At 41.6% G+C, this 21,429-nt stretch overlaps 1 protein-coding gene across 1 annotated transcript in view; it reads right to left on the bottom strand.

Annotated features, from left to right (window-relative positions):
- Positions 1-21,429, bottom strand: part of col27a1a (collagen, type XXVII, alpha 1a) — a gene marked incomplete at both ends in the record, with an annotated part of 61,880 nt that overhangs the window by 7,268 nt on the left and 33,183 nt on the right. Inside the window, 23 exons of the mRNA XM_079235616.1 lie at positions 36-89; positions 396-449; positions 1,768-1,821; positions 2,045-2,089; positions 2,782-2,826; positions 2,999-3,052; positions 6,513-6,566; positions 7,287-7,340; positions 8,783-8,836; positions 8,929-8,982; positions 9,067-9,111; positions 9,225-9,278; positions 11,215-11,259; positions 11,408-11,461; positions 11,921-11,974; positions 12,064-12,117; positions 12,447-12,500; positions 12,915-12,968; positions 14,373-14,417; positions 14,642-14,695; positions 16,528-16,572; positions 18,053-18,106; positions 21,356-21,400. Of these exons, the coding sequence (XP_079091742.1) occupies positions 36-89; positions 396-449; positions 1,768-1,821; positions 2,045-2,089; positions 2,782-2,826; positions 2,999-3,052; positions 6,513-6,566; positions 7,287-7,340; positions 8,783-8,836; positions 8,929-8,982; positions 9,067-9,111; positions 9,225-9,278; positions 11,215-11,259; positions 11,408-11,461; positions 11,921-11,974; positions 12,064-12,117; positions 12,447-12,500; positions 12,915-12,968; positions 14,373-14,417; positions 14,642-14,695; positions 16,528-16,572; positions 18,053-18,106; positions 21,356-21,400 (1,179 nt within the window). The remainder of the gene's footprint in view (positions 1-35; positions 90-395; positions 450-1,767; positions 1,822-2,044; positions 2,090-2,781; positions 2,827-2,998; positions 3,053-6,512; positions 6,567-7,286; positions 7,341-8,782; positions 8,837-8,928; positions 8,983-9,066; positions 9,112-9,224; positions 9,279-11,214; positions 11,260-11,407; positions 11,462-11,920; positions 11,975-12,063; positions 12,118-12,446; positions 12,501-12,914; positions 12,969-14,372; positions 14,418-14,641; positions 14,696-16,527; positions 16,573-18,052; positions 18,107-21,355; positions 21,401-21,429) is intronic.

The following is a 21,429-nucleotide window of genomic DNA, read 5'->3' as shown; positions in this document are numbered from 1 at the left end:
AGTTGCGGTAAACATGCAACAATGTATTGTCTCACCTTCTCCCCTGACTCGCCTGGCAGTCCTGGTTCCCCCACCTTGCCCGGAGGACCCTTTATACATTCGTGGAGGATGGAGGAAAGGAAAATGTTACATTATTTTGGACAGAAATTACAGGCAAATGAGTCTTTGGCATTCAATCTGTATGATGTGTCAGGGGTGAGTGCCATTTCGTATTGTCATGAGAGAACAAATGGATGAGGACACCTTCGTAATGTGGGTTAATTAGTTTAATTGGACAGCTTACTTCAATCAGAGAGCACTATTGATTCACTGAACAGATGTCACACATTTAATCATTTAGTCAGTCTTAACAATACCCTTTGTGTGTGTTTGTGTGTGTTTGCAAAATGTCTCACCTTTTGACCAACTTCTCCTAACAGTCCCACGGTCCCCGGTGGCCCAGAGGATCCCTATGAGATGATAACACACATACTTGAATGATAATCAGACTAAAAACTGGAGATATTTCACACTAATTAACATTTCATAAGTAAGAAAAATGAAAAAATCCCTGGCTAATGTTTATTGTGGAAGAGCCAAAAGCAGATACATCAGTAAAGCATCTGTATACAGTTTGGCTCTGAATGCAAAGACTAACTGTCACTAATTGAGCTTCTTAAACATCGCCACATTGCCATGAATACGTCTTACTCTCAGAGCATATGAAAAATGTTTGCTCCCTAGTTGACTTGCATCCAGTCCAAACAATCATCATGATACAACTGAAGTCATCTGTGTGGTCTTTAATTCATATTTCAAAGAAAGCTAAGAGCAGGGCTCAGAAGCGTATTGTCTCATCAGTGAAAGCAGCTGTGCAGCACAAGAAATGAGACAATGGAGAGTGATAAGGAGAAAAAAGGGTGATTATCAACATTGTATATAAGGGAGTTTTCATATTTATAGGCGGTTGCTGGGAAACATCACTTAGTCGTCCTACTATGCTTGGATCTTTCTTTATCGGTTATCCCAATAGCTTGTCTAAATCCAAACTAAAACTACAACTCACTAAACTGTGCAGATATACACACTTATAGCTTGTAGTTGACATGATTATGCAATTGTATATTACCTATTATCACAAGCGTGATAGCTTGTGATCCATTTGTAGCAGTGAAAACAAAGTCAACGGGTGCCTGTCTCTAATTTTGAGCTATTTTAGTGTGCGTGAAATCAAAACTCGAGGAGAGCAGCACATCTTTTGCAGTTAAGATTTATCCATCCTGGCAATAAGCACATATATTCAAGTTCAGCGATTTGGCACTTTTATTAATAAACAGTTTATTTTTCAACAGCATTCTATTCTCTATTCAATCAGTCGCCCAGTCACACTTGCAGTTCACTCTCCTGCCACTACAGAGCAGATGTGTGAAGCATGAGAGCTGAAGTCTATGGCTGCTTTGGAGGAAACATTTAATACAAGCAAATTTGTCTCGTAAATGTCCTCCTGGCTATGATATTGTGGAACTAACAGGGCTGGTTCAGCGAGACTCAAGGTGTTGTTGGTTGCCAAAGAGAATTTTAATAAAACTATTCAGTATGCTTATGAAAAAGGTAGAGGACAAATTCAATGAGCTTGAGAAAGAATACTGGAAAAGATTAGGCCTCAACAAAGATAACAGGAGAGAGAGGCACAGAGACTGAGGCAAGTGAGGAAGTCAAGATGGAGAGAAGATGAAGAAACAAGAAAGACATTTATGAAACAATGGAGATACAGTCGGAAGGTCATACCGGTTCGCCTGCTATTCCCTTGTCCCCTGGAGGTCCTGAGGGCCCTTGGATACCCTGGAGACAGAAGGGTAAGTGAGTCCAGAATACATGGACATGCTCACACACATCTCACTTTCATAACACACTACATACATGTATAGTTTTTATGAAGGTTTGAGTTTGTTAAGGTGATCCCATCAGCAACAAATAAGAGCATGGCTGGTTCACACAAATAACTTTGTCATTAAGTGGTATCATCGATGTATAGTATTCGTATGTACGAGCAAAGTGAACTCACAGGAAAACCTTTAGGCCCGGTTTCCCCGAACTCTCCGATCTTCCCCTGCAGGGACACAATAAAAAGAAGAATTTGTAGGACAGAATTTAGTTTGATACTGTAATTGACAAATGGAAGTGCATACTGAGGCTCTGTGATTCATTCCAGGCCTTATCTTCATCTAAAGATAGGTTATTTATGTAGTAATAATATGACATAAGAACATTATCGGACCATTGTACAACATCAAACACAAAAGGGGAAAGGGAGTCGTGTGAGTGTGGCCTCTAAACTTGAACTTTACCTTGATTTTCATTAAGCAATGGCAAGTGCGTTTTATCATTCCATGTCTTTCTCCATGTCTTTTTTATTTGGCCGTGAGTTAATGTATTGACCATTACTTCATTAGATTTACAAGCCTTTCTGCACATAAAGATCGTAAGTATTTTCAGCTGCAAATGCCCAAGTAATTTCCAGAAGTGGGGTTTAATTGCAGGCTGAATAAATGTTCTCAAACCCCACCGATGCGCCGTGCGCTCAAGTGTCACATATGTAAATCTGGCTCACAGTATGCACAAACCTTCAATGGACAGTTCTCTCCTCCAACGTAATATATTGTATCTGACTGTGGGCCTCCATACTGCTGGCATCATGTTGGTTCTCTAAATCATTTGTTTTGCCTCTCCAGAGGAACATTACCTCCGAACAATATACGAGAGGAAGGAGTGGAAAAGTATGAAAGTACCCCAGTGCTTTACCTGTGGTCCAGGGAAACCTATTTTTCCTGGAGGACCATCAGTGCCCTGTGGAGAAAGGGAAGGATGAGAGATAGCCACGGTGCTGAGACAGTTCACTGTATATTTACGGCCTCCTGAGTGGATGTGCAGCTTGCTATTTTGGTGCGTAAGGTTTTGTAGTTTTATATATCAACAAGGGAATTACAATAAATGCACATAATCATGTCCGATTTCTTACCGTCTTGCCCTCTAACCCCATCTCTCCTGTCGGACCATCGGGCCCTATCGCTCCCTGAAACACAAGACAGCCGTCACTTCACCAACAGAGGTCACTGCAACACAGCCAGACAGCTGTAAATAAACACCTCTGTATGACACGTTGATGCCAATAACACCCCCATGCCAGAAGCATGGTCAAGGGCCTGTAAACGTGACTTTTAAGGATGATCAAAGGAGTACGTTACATATTATACGTGGCGGTGTAAAAGCTAAAGTGTGCATACAAGGACAGTAGAAATAGCTGCAGGTCTCTCTACAGGGTGCCGCACATGGCAGGAAAAGGTCCTGCGAGTCTATGACCTGCATTATTAAACAATCAGGGCTCAAAGTGTGTGCACACAGATGCATACCGTTCACACTTAAAAACACACACACAGTCAGAGCAGTCTGACTGTTTAGATTACATGGGTGCAACTGTCAAACATAATCAATCTAAAGTGCTTAACGGCTTGCTAGTCTAGTGAGCAGTGATAATAAATGGGAGACAGGCAGTGGACCAATACAGTCCATCTGCGCTGCACCTGCACAACTTTCTCATCAATGCTGTGGAGGATGCTGGCTCCGCAGTGGTTATAAATAACAAGTGATATTCTCATAATCGTTCAATCTTTTACAGGAGAAAGCAAATACAACATGACACAGCCACACAGGCAGCCTTGTTGTGTGAGTGGTTGGTGACTGGGCCCAGTGGGAGTCTGGCCCTTGGAGAACGCCACTAGCTGACGTGCTATAAGCCTATTATACATAGAGCTGGATAAGCAGCGCTCATTAACATTCCTGTCTGGGGTACCTGCTACCCATTGCTTGCGTTTACATAGACGGATTAACCGGTGTGTGTAGGGAAAATATTCCACCCTGTTGGGCCACAGAAAAACACGTTCACTCAAATATTATGCTTCACAGTTAATTCATTACACCGAGTTAGACTGATTTGTAAGAGAACATTCAAATCAAAAGGCAGAAAGGGAGCAAAACCAAATTTCAAAACAATCCAAAACATGTATTTAAACTAGGTCAATAATAACCGCTGAGAGGGAGAGATGATGAGATAAATATGCTTTTCAATATGCACAACATTAGCGGAGGAGTTTCTGGACAGACGCCACGAGGAGTTATTAGATGCAGAGCACAATTAGTCCGATTGGTGATTCCTCATGGCTGACATCCACAAGTTAAAATCGTGTTTTAAACAAGCAAATGAAACAGAAAAAAACAGAGAAACGATTGTGGTGCCTCCTAGCTGGTCTGATGTCAGTTTCCTCTCTGACTCTACAATATATTTCCATGTAAGAAAACTGTCCCGTGCCAATGTTTCTGAGGCCAGATGTTACATCGCTGTCAACATTAAGGCCTTGTGGCCCAGGCTCACATCTAAAAGACATATGGTGTATAAATCTGTGTAAATAATTGTACATGGTCTCATTTAGCACGAAGATGCTTTATTCACAGATGAAATCATCTGATGAATGGCATAGTCCTTTGTGTATGACATCAAGTCAAAAAGAAGCTGCCTGAAACCGAGACTTTATAGTATTTTGGTTTTACAGACAACCCACTGAATAGATCACCCCCTTTAAATGAAATCTGTTTGTTGTTTACTTGTAACATTTAACAAAGGGGAATTTTGTTTGTCTAGGCGTATACGTGAAAACTGAAATTGTGTTTTGTGCAGACACAGCTTGTGTGTGGTTGGGGGAGCGGGAATGAGACATGTGAGAGTGTGTATCTGCGGTTGCACACATTTACATGAAGTCTTCTGGCTCGCAACACTCAGGTTTCTCAGTTTGGTCTCCACAACATAAGTCACGAAGCAGCAGGCAGATTTACTGGCACTGGAAGCTGCAGACATTCGTATTAATTGAAAACACACCTTCAGGCTCAGTGTGTTCAGGCCAACCACAGCGAAGCCCCATCTCCCATGGATGCCTCATTTTGAAAAGTTCAATGTGATTTTATCCCACTTTCCAGCTGGCTCAGTGGCTCATAGCAATAAAAGACATTTTTGAAAAACCTCTGAAAAGGTCTGAATTCCACAAGGAGCACATAAAGGACAGAGGATAATACTACAACGCCAGCAGAAGCTGAGGTGTATCAGCGGACCCTTAAAACATCCATTTAACTGTGTCCTGCTGACTCATGCATCATCGCTGTAGTTACAGTCGTCATCGTCAAAAGTCATTATTGTCATTAATTATGGCCACTACTTTCTCTTGGAGTCCGCTTTAATACCCTTGGTGAACAATAAATAATTTGCTGCATGTTGTTCTAGACGCCTAGCATTTCTGTTGGTGGTATTTAACAGCTAAAACTCCAGCTGTTATATGCTTTGCTTTTTCATGTCTATGGGTGAATATGAATATGAGTGGTTTACGATTTCACTTTCGAGACTCCAAAGCTGTAATTTGACAAATCTCAGGTGATTACTGGCGTCTGTGTCTACAGTGTATTTGTTTTCTTTTCGTTGAACGTTCTTGAGTTATTTTACATTTACGTTGACAGATACTTATTTCCCCACATAAAACGGTTGAACATGTTTTAACAGGAGAAGCACAGGTGTATCGAATGACACTAATTGTTCAGTTCACTTGTGGAGTACCAGTGAGTCACCGAAAGGGAACAACGCCAAAATGAATACAGTTACACCTGTGAACTCCACAATTCTGCAACAATTTAAATTCACATTATTGTAAATTAATTTCAGTTACCATACAAGCCATCATATAAGTGCTGAAACAAGCCCACTGGAGGCTTTCAGAAATGAAATGTCTAAATCAAGTAGATACTGTTGTGATAAAGGAAATGATAGAAATTATTATCTAAAAGTCCTTTCAAAAGTTTAGCACATTTCGGTAGAATATAAAGTTGGATTTCTACCAATTCTATTAAAATCCATCACAGGTCTAAAAGCTGCTATTGTACATTTTGTGAATGTTTTATGAGTTTGAAACCTCCCGCTAACCAAAAATGAAAACTTTGCTTAGCTGATCTCCCCATAAATCATGTTTCCCCAGTTTTACTACATTTATCTGCAAAGCAACCTCCAGAATAGCAGAATTCACATTTTCCAAGACACATGTCATGTTGCTGGATTGACGGAGGGTCTTTTCCAGCTAATAGTCATTGTTCCATTCATTTGGAATAAAAAAGAGCTGTTTGTTTTACATCACTGGAGCTCTTCCTGCTGTTATAATGAGCACTGACTTCTGAAAAAGATGGAACAGACTCGTGCTTTGACTCTGAACCCGAGAGTGTGTTATGCAAGTGCCCATGTCCGTTAGACACACATGACCTCAGTTCAGAGGCAGCTCCATACCACTTCATTATGTTCACCCAGCATGCACAAAAACAGCAAAGTGATGAATATCTAAACTTTTTCCCAGAGTCTGTTCTAAAGGCTGGGAGCTATGACATGCGTCTGACTGCAGATCACCAGTCAACAGCTAAGCTGCAAAAACAACAGGTGTGAATCTTACCCGTAAGCCTTTGGTTCCTCTGGTACCGGCTGGCCCAGCCGCTCCAGAAGAGCCCTGACGAACAAAGGAAAAGGGAGATAAAGAGGGAAAGAGAGAGGGGGCAAGGAAAAAGGGAAGGAGAGATAAAACAAAGGTTTACACTGACAGAGCCCCCAGGTTGTTGAACCAGGGAGGGGGGGGCAGCCTGACCTCGGGAACACACTATAGGGTTTGTTGTTAGATCTGTCACTCACACCAATTAAAGGGCCTGCTCAGGAATCCTGTCCTGCTGAACCCCAGAGCCCCATATTTATGTTTGTTTTGGTGGCTCAGTGGCCCCCGCCTTCAAGCAATGCTCAGCCCGCACTCTGTCAAACCCGACCGTGGCAAGGACAGGCCGAGGGGAGGCAGGGGCAGCTCCTAATTGGTTATAGGTGTTGCACTTTTGACTGACAGAAGGGTAATGCAGGTTCAGCGTGAGACTGCCAGCTCTCATAATGCTCAGAGGAACCTTTACTGCAGACTGTAAATGTAGGTTGTTAACGCTACAAGCTACAACTGCAAAAAAAAGATGCCTTTTTATACAAAGATGCAAAGACATCTTTGTTCAACTGTTCACTTTCTAGCTATCAACGTTTGTCCGTTTCTTTCGGACACAGACATATTTGCTCAGCCTGAGACAAAACTTAGATGTTGATATCCACACAGCTCATTGACTATTTGCTATCTTTTTGCTAAAAGGATCAAGTGGAAAGAAGAGAGAAATGCAAAATCAGCGAAAGAGTGGTGACTTACTGGTGTTCCTGGTGGTCCTGTCGGCCCCGTCTCCCCTGGTGTCCCTGGGTGACCCTATCATATATACATGGACATAAACACACACAGTACATAGATTACAACTGACAGAAAACCCTATGACACAAACGATACTATGAAAATCTAAAAAACATCAAACGTGACTTCATCCGACAGGTTTTAAAGACAGAAACACTGAATTTAACATTTATATAATGTTTGAGGTTATAAATTGGATTTCAGCCGCACACACGAGCACAAGTACAAACATACATCTGAAGAAAAACTCCACACAGTAGAAAGAAAATCTTCTGCTAGGATAAAAGACATTGGGGAAAAGAGAAAAAACAGACAACCTGAGGAGATGATTTTATATCTGAAAACATATTCCTTTTGGCTGCTGTTCTTTCTCCTTTATTGAACCTCATTGTTTTTGGCCGGACCATTTATAAAAGCACAACTATGTAATGGGGAGTATTTTCAGCCAGACCACTCAGATCAGCTGTGTGCAATAAAATCGAACCAATAGCACAGTAGGCAGCTCTGATCTCATGCATTCACGGGAAAAATAAATCATAAAGCCTGCAGTATAAGCTGTCCGTCAGCAGCTACGACGTCTGCTAGTCAGCTCCCTTCCCCTCGTATGATGCAGTCTTTTCCAGAGGGTCTGTTTCTGTTTTGCAGCTGAGGGTGCCGACAACTTCCTTATAAGTGTGTGTGTGTGTGTGTTTGTGTGTGTGGTCACGTCCTGAGACAAATCCAACTGGCTCTCAGCCAGCAGGAAACATCTCTCTGTTTCAGCGAGAATGATGACTACATTATTTTCCACTCCAGCCAGTCCATGTGTACAGTATACATGAGGTCCTTATCAGATACAGACACGACATGACAAAGCGGCCATTTGCTGTGTTTGAGAGAGCAAAGTAGGTGTGTGACAGAGGTTGAGTAAGCCCCGTCAAACACAAGACCTTCGGAGGCACTAGAGGCGTCCTGCAGACTGAAAAACTAAGATATGAATCAATGTCTGAAAATGGATGACCGGCTTTCTTTGTTTCTTTATTCTTTTCAGCGAATCCCAGTGGCATTGCGAATGAGAAGTCAGCACTTCCTTGTGACCATTAACTACCGTCAAGGAGGTAAATCATTGGAAGTGATCCACTGGAACTATTTCCTCCTTTGTTTAAACCAAAGTTACGACTTTTTCCAGCTCAAGGCCTCCCGCCGAGTGCTAAACCACTGCTTAAAAAAACATGGTCCGAAAATTGTCCATGGATTGATGTGCCTCCTTTCCCTTTTGGCGTATTCTCACGGCATTGACCTAATCCCACGCGTCAGTATATTCCCATGGGAATAACACACACATTTTAGTTTAAGATGAGCATTTCTTAGACTTCTCCTTTTGACATAGCAGCCGCAGAAAATCATTTGGAGGCATTCTCAAAAGCTGTCAAACTTAAATCCCTCCAATCTCTCACTCACCCCTCTTCATTGTGTCTTACCGTTGTTCCCTTTTCTCCAGGTGGTCCAGGAAGGCCCATCTTCCCTCGATCCCCCTAAATGTACACGACCACAACACTAAGTCTTCAAAGTTACCCTGTAAGGACTCACATAAATACATTTACGAGGAAAGAAAAAGTTATTTTACCTTCTCTCCTGCCAGTCCCGCCTCTCCCACAGGTCCGATGAAACCCACCAAACCCTGAAATACATAAACTCAGTGCTGGATGTGTTGAATGAATAGACATTTGGAAAAAATAGAAGTGGCCATGTCAGCGTTTCTTACTCTTTCTCCCATGGTTCCAACTTTTCCTGTGACACCGGACTCTCCCTGCAGAGACAAACATATAGATCATCTTTTGTTTAAAATAATTAAACATATATTTTATTTTTATATTTTGAGCGAAAGCAACAAGATAATTTGTGAGTTAGAACTTTATTCACCTTGACTCCCTCTGGCCCAACCTTCCCAGGAAAACCTTTTCTTCCCATTCCGCCCTGAAAAAGGACAAGAACGATTGGTGATGTTGAAGGCATAAACTCGCCAGTTGATGCATCATTAACGTTTATCACAAATCCTCCATGAATATGAAGGAAGGATCTGCTTCCTATGAGATGACAGTTTGTAGTCCACAGCTGTTGCAGCTCACTGAACATGCTGCTGAAACGTGCTCTGGCGTCATATCCAGGTAATGCTGATGGTACATTTTGGCAGGCTGTGAAAGTGTTCAATGACTGTAATGTTCCTCTTGCACGGACAGTAATTCCCGGGGTTAAGAGGGGGGCTAAGTGCTTTTTTTTTATATACCAGCAATAACTCCAGGTCAGAGATGTCTACGCCAAACTCCTAAAGACTGAGTGACTCAACAATTCCAACGTTTTACTCCAGAAAGGTTGGCCGCTTTCTTAAAACAGTGCAGGCTAGCGCAGTATTTCCCTCAGAAGCACACAGTAAAAGCTGATTCTGGTAGTAACATGAAAATTATTATGAGCTGTAGGATTTGTGACTTCTTATCACCTGATTTAGATTTATGTTTGTGACTGACCGCATTGACCAAAGAAAGGAAGAAATACTTAGAGAACAGAAATTGCACCAAGAGAAAGGCACTAAGAGCAACTAAGGAGGTGAGGGAGATGGTTAAAACAAAAAGGGAGACAGAAGCTAAAGTGAGGGTGTCATTCTGAGTGGAACAGTAAAGCTAAAAGACAGCTGGCTGAGGAGGATGAAGTGGAGGAGTAGGAGGACCTGTTGCACCTGGCCAGAGATCAATCAGCTTCCAGTCGGATGGAGGAGTGAGGGGGTCAGAGACAGGGGGAGGGGTGTTAGTGTGAAAGTGATGAGGAAGAAGGAAAAGATAAACTGATGAAGAAAAACAGGTGGGGTCTGTTATAATAAAAAAAAGTTTTTTAAAGTTAGACTAGTAGGGTTAAAAGAGTGTCTATAATTGTAACAGTCGTTTTTCTGTGTTTATAGGAAGCTTTTGAGAAAGTGCAAGTCAGAAAAATATTATTTCTGCAATGAACCTTTCGATGTTAATGGTTCATTGCAGAAATAAGATTTTTCTGACTCGCACTTTATGGCAGCTATAAATCTTACCACCTATAAACATGGCGATGGCAGTTATCACCCCCTGGTGGCCCAGAGTATGAATTGCAGGCAATCCTTCATTGTGAGAGGACCATCAAGGGACAAGCCATAACAAAATCCATAAAACTCCAACCCTACATATTTTCAGCTTCTCTCCAATGCAAACCAAGAACAATCCATAACGATAACCTAATTTATTACCTTAAATAAAATCAAGAGGAACTCTCACTGTGGTACAACAAACTTTTGAATGCACAATTAAAATCAAGCACTTAAATTAAACTGCACCCTCTATAGGCATCCGAGATTACAAGCTGGTGAGACGTAATTTATAATAAGCAGCATGATCACTGGAGGCTGATATCACACATTCAAGGCCTCATGTAGAGTTACATTAGTGGGCTTCCACTGCAGACTTGGTGGCTAACACCATGTAAGGATTTCATTGTTCTGTTAAATACAAGGCTGTGAATTAGTTTGCTGAGGCGCAAAGCATGAAAACACCTTCAGCTTCCCACTGCAGTTGGTTTCCAAAGACTTATTCCATAGATACAGTATATTTACATCACTTCCTGTGTCTCTCTTTGCTTTTTTTTTACCAGAGATATACAAAGAATATGGAATTAAACCATTATGATGCATGCAATAGATGTCTCGATTGTCCTGCAGTTTAAACAAACATGCAAACTTACATGAGCACACACACAAACACACACACCGCGTGACTAAACACACACAAATGTTATTTTCTCACATGCTATACTGGTAACAGTGATGCCTGTTATCATCTCTCTCTCCTTTATTTCCACCAGCCAGGCAACACCAGGTGTTTAACTTATAACTCACCTCCAGTCCTGTCTGGCCTGGTGGTCCGATCGGGCCCTCATCTCCCTGGAAACAGATTATATTGATTTTAGCATGAATTATGTTTGGGGACATAAAGCAGCCCTCAGCAAAGAGAAGCCTTCAGCTGCAAAACCTTTAATGCCCTTTTGAGCTTTGTGGTTATTCTGATGTGGGCGGTGTATGACAGTCTTACCTCCAAGCCTGGTACCCCTCGTGGGCCTGGTAAACCTCTGGCCCCTAGCTTTCCCTGGATGGGCAATAAGCAGTCAAATTAATGCTAATGTACAAGGGTCAATGTGTGTATTTAGGTACATATTTTTAGCCATGAGTGGTGTGGCTTAAATAAAAGGAATGTTGGTCAGTCAGTCTAACACTTTGGTCCAGACTGAAATATCTCAACAGTTTTTGGATGGGTTACCAGAACATTTTGTTCAATTACAGACCAAAAAGGATGAATCCTTATGAATCCTTAAACACCATCAACAGGTCAAATTTGTTCAATACTTTGGTTTACTGAAGTAAGATTGAGAACATTAACCTTGCTTAACCTGCAAACTATCAGCCTGTTAGCATTCTCAAAACACTGCTGCGCTTCAGTAAAACCACACAGACCGGCTCGCATGGACCCCCTTCGTTTTGATCTGGTTTATGTTTTTGAAACATACCAGTTGAAAGACCACTCAGACAAGATGACGGATTTAATCACCTTTGGTCCTTCAAGGCCGTTCTCTCCCGGAGGTCCCATGTCACCTGGGAATCCCTGTCATGACCAATTAAAAAGAAAGAAAAGTTTTCTATCGTGTCTGAAATACAGACTCACACATTTAATGCAGCAATGAAAATACAAACCTCAGGACCTAGCGGGCCAGAAGTGCCATCAGGGCCTCTCTCTCCTATCTTGCCCTGAGACAAACAAGAACACAAGAAATGGCTTTAATCAGTAGTTGAATATTTTGGAAAATACACTTATTGGCTTTCTTGCAGAGACATGCATGAGGAGATCTTCATCTATTTGCATATCTGTCCATTGTAGATCCATAGAGATGCTGATAGGCAGATTCGGACGGAGTCAGGCTACCGGTTTCCCCTTGATTACAGTCTTTATACTACGCTAAGCTAACTGGCTGCTGGCTGCAGCCTTATACTGAACATAATGGAGCTTTACATGAAAAGCATGGCATCCACATGTTTTGCATTTGAATGTATTTCTGGTGATTAAAGGCAGGGCTAACCTGTGGTCCTGGTTTCCCACGGGTACCTGGCAGCCCTGGAGCCCCCTGGATGCCCTGTCCAACACAAACACAACACATCAAAACTGAGACGCACAGTCAGACAGTATTCAGAAGCAAAATGCAGAACCCTGATCCCTCTTCTAGGGAATTCAAAAACATTAGACATGCATGACTCTGCTCAGTATATCTGTGATCTCTCGGGAACACTCTGTTCTACGGCGCTAAAAGGGTTAGATGTTGCTTACACACACACACACACACACAGACAAATGAGGAGGGTTTACATAAGAGTTTCCATAAACTAGACAGCACACATCTGCTTAGGTCATTTTTGCAAAGGCACATTTCTGCAACAAAAGTTGTGTAACTCTGGATGTGTGTGTTGGACGCAGCATGCAAAGCAGGGACATTTGTGTATGTCCACGTATGTCTGCGTACGTGTACATATGTTTTGCTGAGGGGATCTACCTTGTCTCCACTGTACCCAATCTCCCCTTGCGCTCCAGGAATCCCAACGTCACCCTGATGGAGAGACGAGAGGTCGAAACAGCAAGACGGATGGCACACGGACCGAAAGAAAGAGAGAAATAAAGAACATTAGGAAGTATTGTAACTTTCTACCTCGTCCATCACATTCAGCTCTCTCAACAGACAATACTAATTACCGCTATGTACATTATGAAAATTCTCACACAATGAGACTATTTCATCGCATTGGCCAAGTTCTTCATGTGGCGTCAATCTGTTTTATGAAAGGCTCTAATGGCAATTACTCCAGCCTGTGCACCCACGTCTTGTAGAATAAGCCAGCACTCAACAGAGTAGTAATTACTGACAGTTGGCTATTTTAACTCTGGTCTGAGTAGCCTTCTTACAAATGTAAAATGCATAATGTTGGTGTATTCTTATATGAAGACGAGTCACTAGAAGCTTAAGTAATTAAAGTGGTGCAATCATGTTATATTCAACGTATGATCAACTTGTGGTTATTGGCACATCATGTAGATCTTTTATCTCCTTCAGGGGCAATCACTGTATTGCACATGTTTCTGGTCTTAGGAGGAGAAACATCAACTGACAACAGCTAATGCAAAGGGTCTTTGCTTGAATCAGAGCTTCAGATTCAGAAACGTTCTAGCAGGTCCCAGTACTGGCCTCAACAAGGTTGTGCAAGTTGTACTAAATTATGAATGCCCCCATTTGGGTAAAATCATATTTTCCTGCTTCTAATGTTCTGTTTTCTTGTCTTCTTCCAACATCCTCTTAATTCATTTTAATTATATTATCTTGCAGTTTTATGCATTTTAGTTTTCTTTCAACCATCTTTTTGGTTTCCATTGTCTTTCAAACAGCAACAGTTTGTAACATTTGTTTAAAAAGGTGATTCACGTTAATTTAAAGGAATAGTTTGACATTTGCTGATTTCTTTTTCCCTTTATTGCTGGCAGTTAGATGAGAAGATTGATATTACTCTCATGTCTGTACAGTAAATATGTAGCTGGAGCGAACCTGGCTCCAGATCAGTCGTACTGAACGGACAGATATGAGAGGGGTATGAATTGTATATACTAACTCTGTGCAAAAAAATTATTTCCCAAAATGTCAAACTATTTCTTTAAGTTTATTCAACAGACCACGTCTTTGATGGCTGCCCAAAAAGGAAACATATCACACAAAGGATTTCATAGAAATGACATAGGAAGGACTCATATTAGTGGAAATTAGAGAATTAGAAACCTGTCACATATCATGCTTTATATGAGTAAACAAATCATCAAGTTTGTATGTGTAGTTGAGGGTGGGACCTAATAAAAGCATGCTCTATGTCTAAGGGTTGGAAAGAGATTTCTACAGTGGGATGCAAAGGAGTTCATATCCATCACATGCTGCTCAAACACGGGCCAATAACAGGAATATTCAGATCACCTTATCACCTTTCAGTCCTGGTTCTCCTGGATTTCCGGGCACACCCTGGAACAAGCACCAACAGATGGGTTAGAAAGGGACCCCCAAAACCTCACCTCACCTCAAAATGTCCCCTCATGTGGACTAAAAACTGTTCTGTGCAAACTCCATTCTCTTGTATTAGATATATGTGTGTGTGTGTGTGTGTGTGTGTGTGTGTGTGTGTGTGTGTGTGTGTGTGTGTGTGTGTGTGTGTGTGTGTGTGTGTGCGTGTGTGCGTGTGGCATTACCTTCAGTCCATTAGGTCCTGTAAGGCCCATCTCTCCCAAAGGTCCCATGTCACCCTGCCGCCAGAAGGGACAAATAGGAAATTATTATTCAGTGATCATTCTCAAAGTACAGATAAACACATGTTTCAGAACCCTCGACTTTTAATATAACAAACACACACACACAAACACAAACACACACGTTCTGCAAGAATAAGCCTCATTGTCTTGCTTCCAGATTATCCATACAGCCGTCACATTGCATGCAACACTAAACAGTGGATGATAATATATGACCAAATTCAAATGATGAAGATTAAATCTTGCCGCCTGAAGCCAAGATTGTGTTTCATCTGAAGCCAAAAATAAATGATGTGACTGCTCGAGGTAACATCTGTTCCACCACTGGAGAAGGAACCAGCACTGGGATTCACGGCCCAGAGTAGAAGAAAGACATGATTGCAGAAGCAGTGACAAGGGAGATGTAGTTCTCATTTCATTCAAAAAGGGCCAATTATTCACAGCGAGTAAAGAATTGATTGGATTTTCTGCTTTCTTGACAGTTGGTGAAAGAAAGAGACTTTACTGTCGCCGCATCACCGGCTGCTCGTAGTTATGTTCAAGTTGTTGCTTTGCATTTTCTGCTTGCAAAGACCAACAGGGTGTCCTTGGCACAGTGTATTACATATTTGTCTCTTTGTGAAAACTGCATCTGCATGTGTGACAAAGGGTGCTATCGAAATAACATGTTTCTTCTTCTTCAGCTGGGGAAATCTAATGTATTCTAATAAGTGAGAACACAAGATTGTACTCAAGAATGAAGGGATTTGCCGTTGGAAAACAACAGTGTATTTTCTATGACTGTCCCTATCTAACACATATTTCCTGCCAAATTGTAGACATGCGTGAAGAAATATAATATATTACACTCACTAATGTGTTTAAATGAATTGAGATTTCGAGGTGTATTATGAATGCATGCCATAGGGGGCGCCAAGTTCCAGTTCTGTCCAACAAAACAACCTTTTCAACCTCCATCCTCTCGGAGCAGGACAAGAGGAAGATGGTGTGTTTAAAAATACCTAACACAGCCACCTCAGTCAACTCTCAAGTATGGAGACGGACAGAAATTTAGAAATATAGAGAGAAAGCCCCTCTACTTCTTCTTGATAAGTTGTCCCTTCTTCAACGCTGAGGCCTGATATATGGGTGTTTGTATGTTCATATCTTTGCAGTGCAGCTCAGTCTTGCCTGTGGAGTTATTTGATGGACACAGAGCTCAGAGAAGAGCTGTAATCAAAGAGTCCGCCGATTACAGGCCTACCACCGCCAACGGTGGCCTAGAATAGACCGGGAGGAGCGGAGCGACAGGGACGGATGAGGACGGGACACGACAAGAGGAACCAGCGAGACATTATAATCAGACACAATTATGTGGCTGTCGTTGGGCTGAGCAGGCATGGAGGGCAAGGTGATAGGGGGCTCCTGTTCAAAAATAGTTAAAAAGAGAGATTCAAGGAAAACAAGAGGCCTTGTTAAGGACAGTTTGATTGATCGGTGGATCACTGTCGTGCTTGTCAAGAGAGTAAGTGGGAGGGACTCTACGATTATGGTGAAAATAACTTTCTCTTCCATCTTGGATTCCAAAAATACATCCATTTTCCCTTTTAGATATGTTTACAGTGGTAAAGAACTTACGGATAGTGGTTAGCTTCCCACCAAAGTGGCTGGCAGTGTAAATGATGATAAGAGCTAATTGAGGTTTCTTTTTCTCCAATTAAGAAGGCGTATTCTTATTCACTTGAATACAGTCCTTTGCAGCTATGTATTTCTGGAATAAGTGTCTGGGAAAACAGGATGTTTAGATTGAGGAAAACACACAGAAAGACACACAAACTGCTACTCACAATAAGTCCAAGAACTCCATTTGGACCGGGGGCTCCCAGCTCCCCCTAGTTAGAGAGGAGGAGAGAAAATCAGTGAGATGAAGGGAGAGGGAGAAGGAGCAACTTTCAGGGGTTATTGGCTCTTTTTAAAACAAACATGCTTAGAAGAGTGGCTCAGTGTTCATCACAGCTTATGAGAGGGGGCTGTGTCCGTGTGTGTGTGTGTGTGTGTGTGTGTGTGTGTGTCTGAGGTGAAGGTAGAGGGGGTTGTGATCATCCCACTGAGGCTTTTTTTTTCAATTTGCAGGTTCAGTCCCTCTTTAAAAATGAAACACATAGATAGAATATTGTATCGGCATCTCGGGTCCGCAAAGGATGACTTCTTATTACTGGAGATTTTACTAATCTTGGAAAATATCTCAATGATTACCAGATGAACGGGTGCAAACATTCCTGGTTTCAAGACGATGTATCTTTCCGACTTCCTCTACCACCACCCTGAGGTTGATGTTTTTTTTTTTTTTGTGGGAAATATCTCATCAACTACTGATCCCCATACATTTCCTTTATGCCATTTTCATTAGTTTTTAACCAAATACCTGCAAGCCTAACGACTTCCCATCAGACTCAGCTGTAGGCTATTTTACATTTGGGGCTACTTACTAAATGTTAACCTGCCAACAAGCCAATCTGAGATATTTTGCATAGTATAATATAGCATTACCAATTTCCGGATTAGAGAGTCTTTGCAGGTGGGAAGAAAAAAGCAGACAAAAAATATTTTCGCAAATGACAGCTAAGAGTCGCTCATCTTTGGCGGAAACATGTTAAGTATGCCACCTTAGATTTCATAAACCCTTTATAGGCCTACATATTTTTTGTCTAAGTATAATTTGTATAAGGTTATAATCTACGCTAACGAGGCCTCATTCTGAGGAAAAAGAAAAGCAGCAGCAGGAGTTCAAATGTGATCTACACATGTGTCTGCAAAGTTTTTCTTCAATGAATACAGTTTATGTTTATGAGCTTGTTAAAGAGCAACTTGCTTATGTGTCAAAGTTGTATTTTTAGAGTTACTTCTCTCAAAACAATACATTAATAGATTATTTACTATTCTTGGACATCGCCTCCTAATAGCGCTGCATGTATGTGTGTGTTGGTGGCCACTTTACGTCGGTGAATGGAAAAGGTTGCATTTGAAAGAAGAGCCAGTTAACTGGCCCCCCATACCATTGGAAGTTTTGGAAAACGAGTGCCAAGTAAATTATCGGGATGGGACGAAATTAAATACAGCAGTAAAACTTGTCCGGAGCAAAGAACTAACTTCAAATGAAAGAGAAAAAAACATGCACACTGTCGGACTGCTAGGTGATTTACTCACCAGCGCTGCCAAAATGTCAGTAGTAAAACAGCAGGGGTGGGTGTGAGAGTGAAACCACCACACTCAGACTGTGTGTGTGTGTGTGTAGGAGGGCTATGGGTGTGTGTGTGTGTGTGTGTGTGTGTGTGTGTATGGATTGGTTATGTATTTAGGTGTGTGACATACTGGCTCTCCATCTGGTCCAGGTGGTCCTCTCTCCCCAAAGTCCCCTGGAAACCCCTGCGGACAGAGAGAGAGAGAGACTAGCTTTTATGTTCGGCTGCACACAAACAGTGACAATCACACTCAGACATGCATTACATTTCATGGGTCCTGTAAGTACTGTTTGCTTTTACACATGTGGCATTTCTTTTTTGGGCCACTTGCTTATTTACACATCCAGCAGATACGGAGCAACATTGGCTTTTTTTGTGTGTCTCTACCGAGCCTCACTATGTTCATTAGCCAGTTGCTAATTGTCTATCTGCTGCTTGGTGCTGGGCAGCTGGTGTACAGTTGCTTTTTTTAAGAACTTTTTTAATGAGAAAAGCTGCCTGCTGCATCTGTAAGCAAAACTATGAGAGCATTGAGAGTGACACAAAACAGTAGTTACGGACCGTAAAACCAGAACAATGAGCTTAAAGATGCTATAAATCTCCATGGAGTGGAGGGGAGCATAAATCGGATAAAAGTAGTGATTAATAGAGACAATGTTTTGATTGTAGTCGCTTAATAGTATAGCAAACATAGTTAAATGCAATGCTAATTTAATTTATTGTGCAAAAACTGCCTCAAATTAAATCACATCCCTCAATTACAGAATTAAAGAAACTTTAGCTACAAAATTAGCTTTTCATTGGAGAAGTGTGCGCTTAAATTATGGACCTTCAGTACCACTAACGCAAATGTAGAGTCTTTCACTGTGGAGTCAAATTTACAAAGCATGTTTTCACAAATACTCCCGACTGTTACACAACCCAGAGCGCTGCTACCGTAATTGCACAGTAATTTTAACAATTTGACTGACTCAAATATAACGTTAGACACAAAGTTATCTGAAATATGTACAAAATAAGAGCATAATTGCCCCATTATATGCATTAAATCCCTCAGCTGTAGGGTGTGGGTAGCCGGCTGTTCTACTTAGGTGCACTTTCTAAATGCAATAAGAGAACCAAGTAATTACTCTGTCCATTTAGCAGTAAACGGGATGCTAATCTGAGCTATGCTAGCAGCTGGTGGCGCTGCAAAGACAAACCACATCTGCAGAACGCATAGCATCTTAAACCCGACCATCCAGAAACACTCATAATGACCAGCTCCTGCTGCCACACATTCTTCCATAATAGTTCATTACTACACATACTTTCAGAAAATGGCAGTTATTTTAGTAAAAGCAGAGATGTTTTAGATAAACAGCATGCATATGTATTTTAAGATGTGCCTGGGCTTAGAAAATCTGCTCACTAAATGAAACTCTTTGTATTTGAGTTTGCAGTTTATATTTTTTTACCCAGTGTGGGATAAGTTTGACTTCATATTCAAATTATAATACATCCTTGTGACTAATGGTCTGTTAATATTCACCTATGCTTCAGTCTACCGACACATCCCCATCGGGTTAATGACGCGAACATAACTGCAATAAGTGCTGTAATTGTACAGTGTAACAAAAAGCTCTTTTATTTTCCCGTTCGGCCATTGGATGACATTTGGGATCCCACCAAAAGGGACTGCTTTATGATTCTAAGACGTTGTGCGCACAGGGGGAGGCACAAGGACAAGAGAAATCTATGAAGCATGACCGTGTGCCAAAGGATGGATCATACAGCTGTCACCGCTGATGTAACAACTAAGGACAAATGTGGGAAACGTACATTTTGCCAAGTACAGCACTTCAAAACGCATTTGACGAGAGTCATAACAGACTGTCTGCTATTACATGATGTTCCTCAGCTTTGCGATCCAATAGTAAAACACAGCAGCAGCACTCACTGTCTCATACCCAGTTTGTGTGAAAGAGCGGCAACTGATGAAGCCTGATAAAGTCAACCAAAACAAGCCCAACCTTAAACAGTGTAACATAACAAAGAAGAAGTTAAGCTGAAATGCAGAACTGTTGGCGATTCCCTTCGGAAACTTTTTAGACTTTAGATCTATTCCCTCATCACTCTTTGGGAGCAGCGGACTGATCGTGTGTGTGTGTGTTTCCTCGACAGAGCACTATAGCGCTGTGGTTATGGCCATTAAAATGTCTGGCTGCAGTTCAGGTGCTTCTTCTGTTCTTTGTCCTCCATCAGGGAGGAGAAGGATGATCTCTCAGGGAGTGTCTTAGCGTTCTATTTTCCATGCAGGAGCACAGAAATCAAATGATGATATGTGTGTTTTCCACTTACGTTTACAGGTCAGTTACAGGGCTTTTGAATCATCAAAATAACAGGCATCCGCTACTCCTCTGCTATTCTATTCTGTGAGTATGACTGCATAAACGGCATAACTGCATCAACAACGTTATGGATTGTGATACACTGTCATTCATTTGTTTTTGGCCTTGAATAGCAGCGCTGCGGCTGTCATAAAATCGTTCAGGATTTGCTCGGAAACAGGAGAAGGCCGAGCTGTGATGACAGCACTTCCATGTGAATACTTTTTAGTTTTGCAAGACCAGCGCCAGAACTGCGAAATGGCCTTAACAAGGTCTTTATTGCAAAAAAACTGTCTAAAAAAAAAAGCTTACAATGCAGCCCTGTTCATGCGGGGAGAACACACGCACGACACACAAATCTAATGGAAAAACATGATCCAAAGCCGAAAACGTTGTGAATTTGCATCACCAGCTGCTTCCTAAACATTTGTCTAATTACAGAATAGGCTGCAGTTCTCGAAACCTCACACTAAGCGGACACTGGCTTATTTCAGACTTTTTGGTCTATAAATGCCATATTTACAGAAAAGTCAATAAGCAACAGCTGCAAAATGATCTCAGCAGCAAGTTCCATATTTACACACTCTTTCTGAAACAGTGCGTCAAACTGACTTTGAACACTATCTGACAAACACAGCCGAGATGACGGCTTTCTCCAAATGGCTTGGCTCCATGCTGAGGAGGACCAAAAGCACTTTTTTCCCCCTCAACAAAAGCCTTTTTCTTGTTACATCCAAGACTCCAATGGGCTGCTGGTGGGACTCCACATGTATTCATGCTGCAGTTAACCCTTCCAGCCACCATGGAAATATTGAGCCGAGACAATGACGTAAATCCAGAGCTTATAATTTCCCCATGTGTAGTGTAGGTGTTGGAGTCTTTGCACCAGAAGCTCTCAATATGACCGAATACTTATATTTTGTCCTTTGAACGTTGTTTGATATCTGTCACCATCTTATCTTTCAAAAGTAACTAATAACAGATGATACATTCATAGTCAGCCGAGCACAATTCATCACACTTTGAAAAGATTATCTGTAAAGTATGTTGAGACAAAACTTTACCGGCCTACCCATCTTGCCCCTCTTCCCTGGTTCGCCGGGAATGCCCTGAAAATAAAAACGAGAGAGAGCAGAGA

This window comes from Taurulus bubalis (genome assembly GCF_910589615.1).
Source record: "Taurulus bubalis genome assembly, chromosome: 19".
Lineage (NCBI taxonomy): Eukaryota > Metazoa > Chordata > Actinopteri > Perciformes > Cottidae > Taurulus > Taurulus bubalis.
The sequence above is the reverse complement of the archived record's forward strand: the minus strand, read 5'-3'. Positions and strand labels throughout refer to the sequence as shown.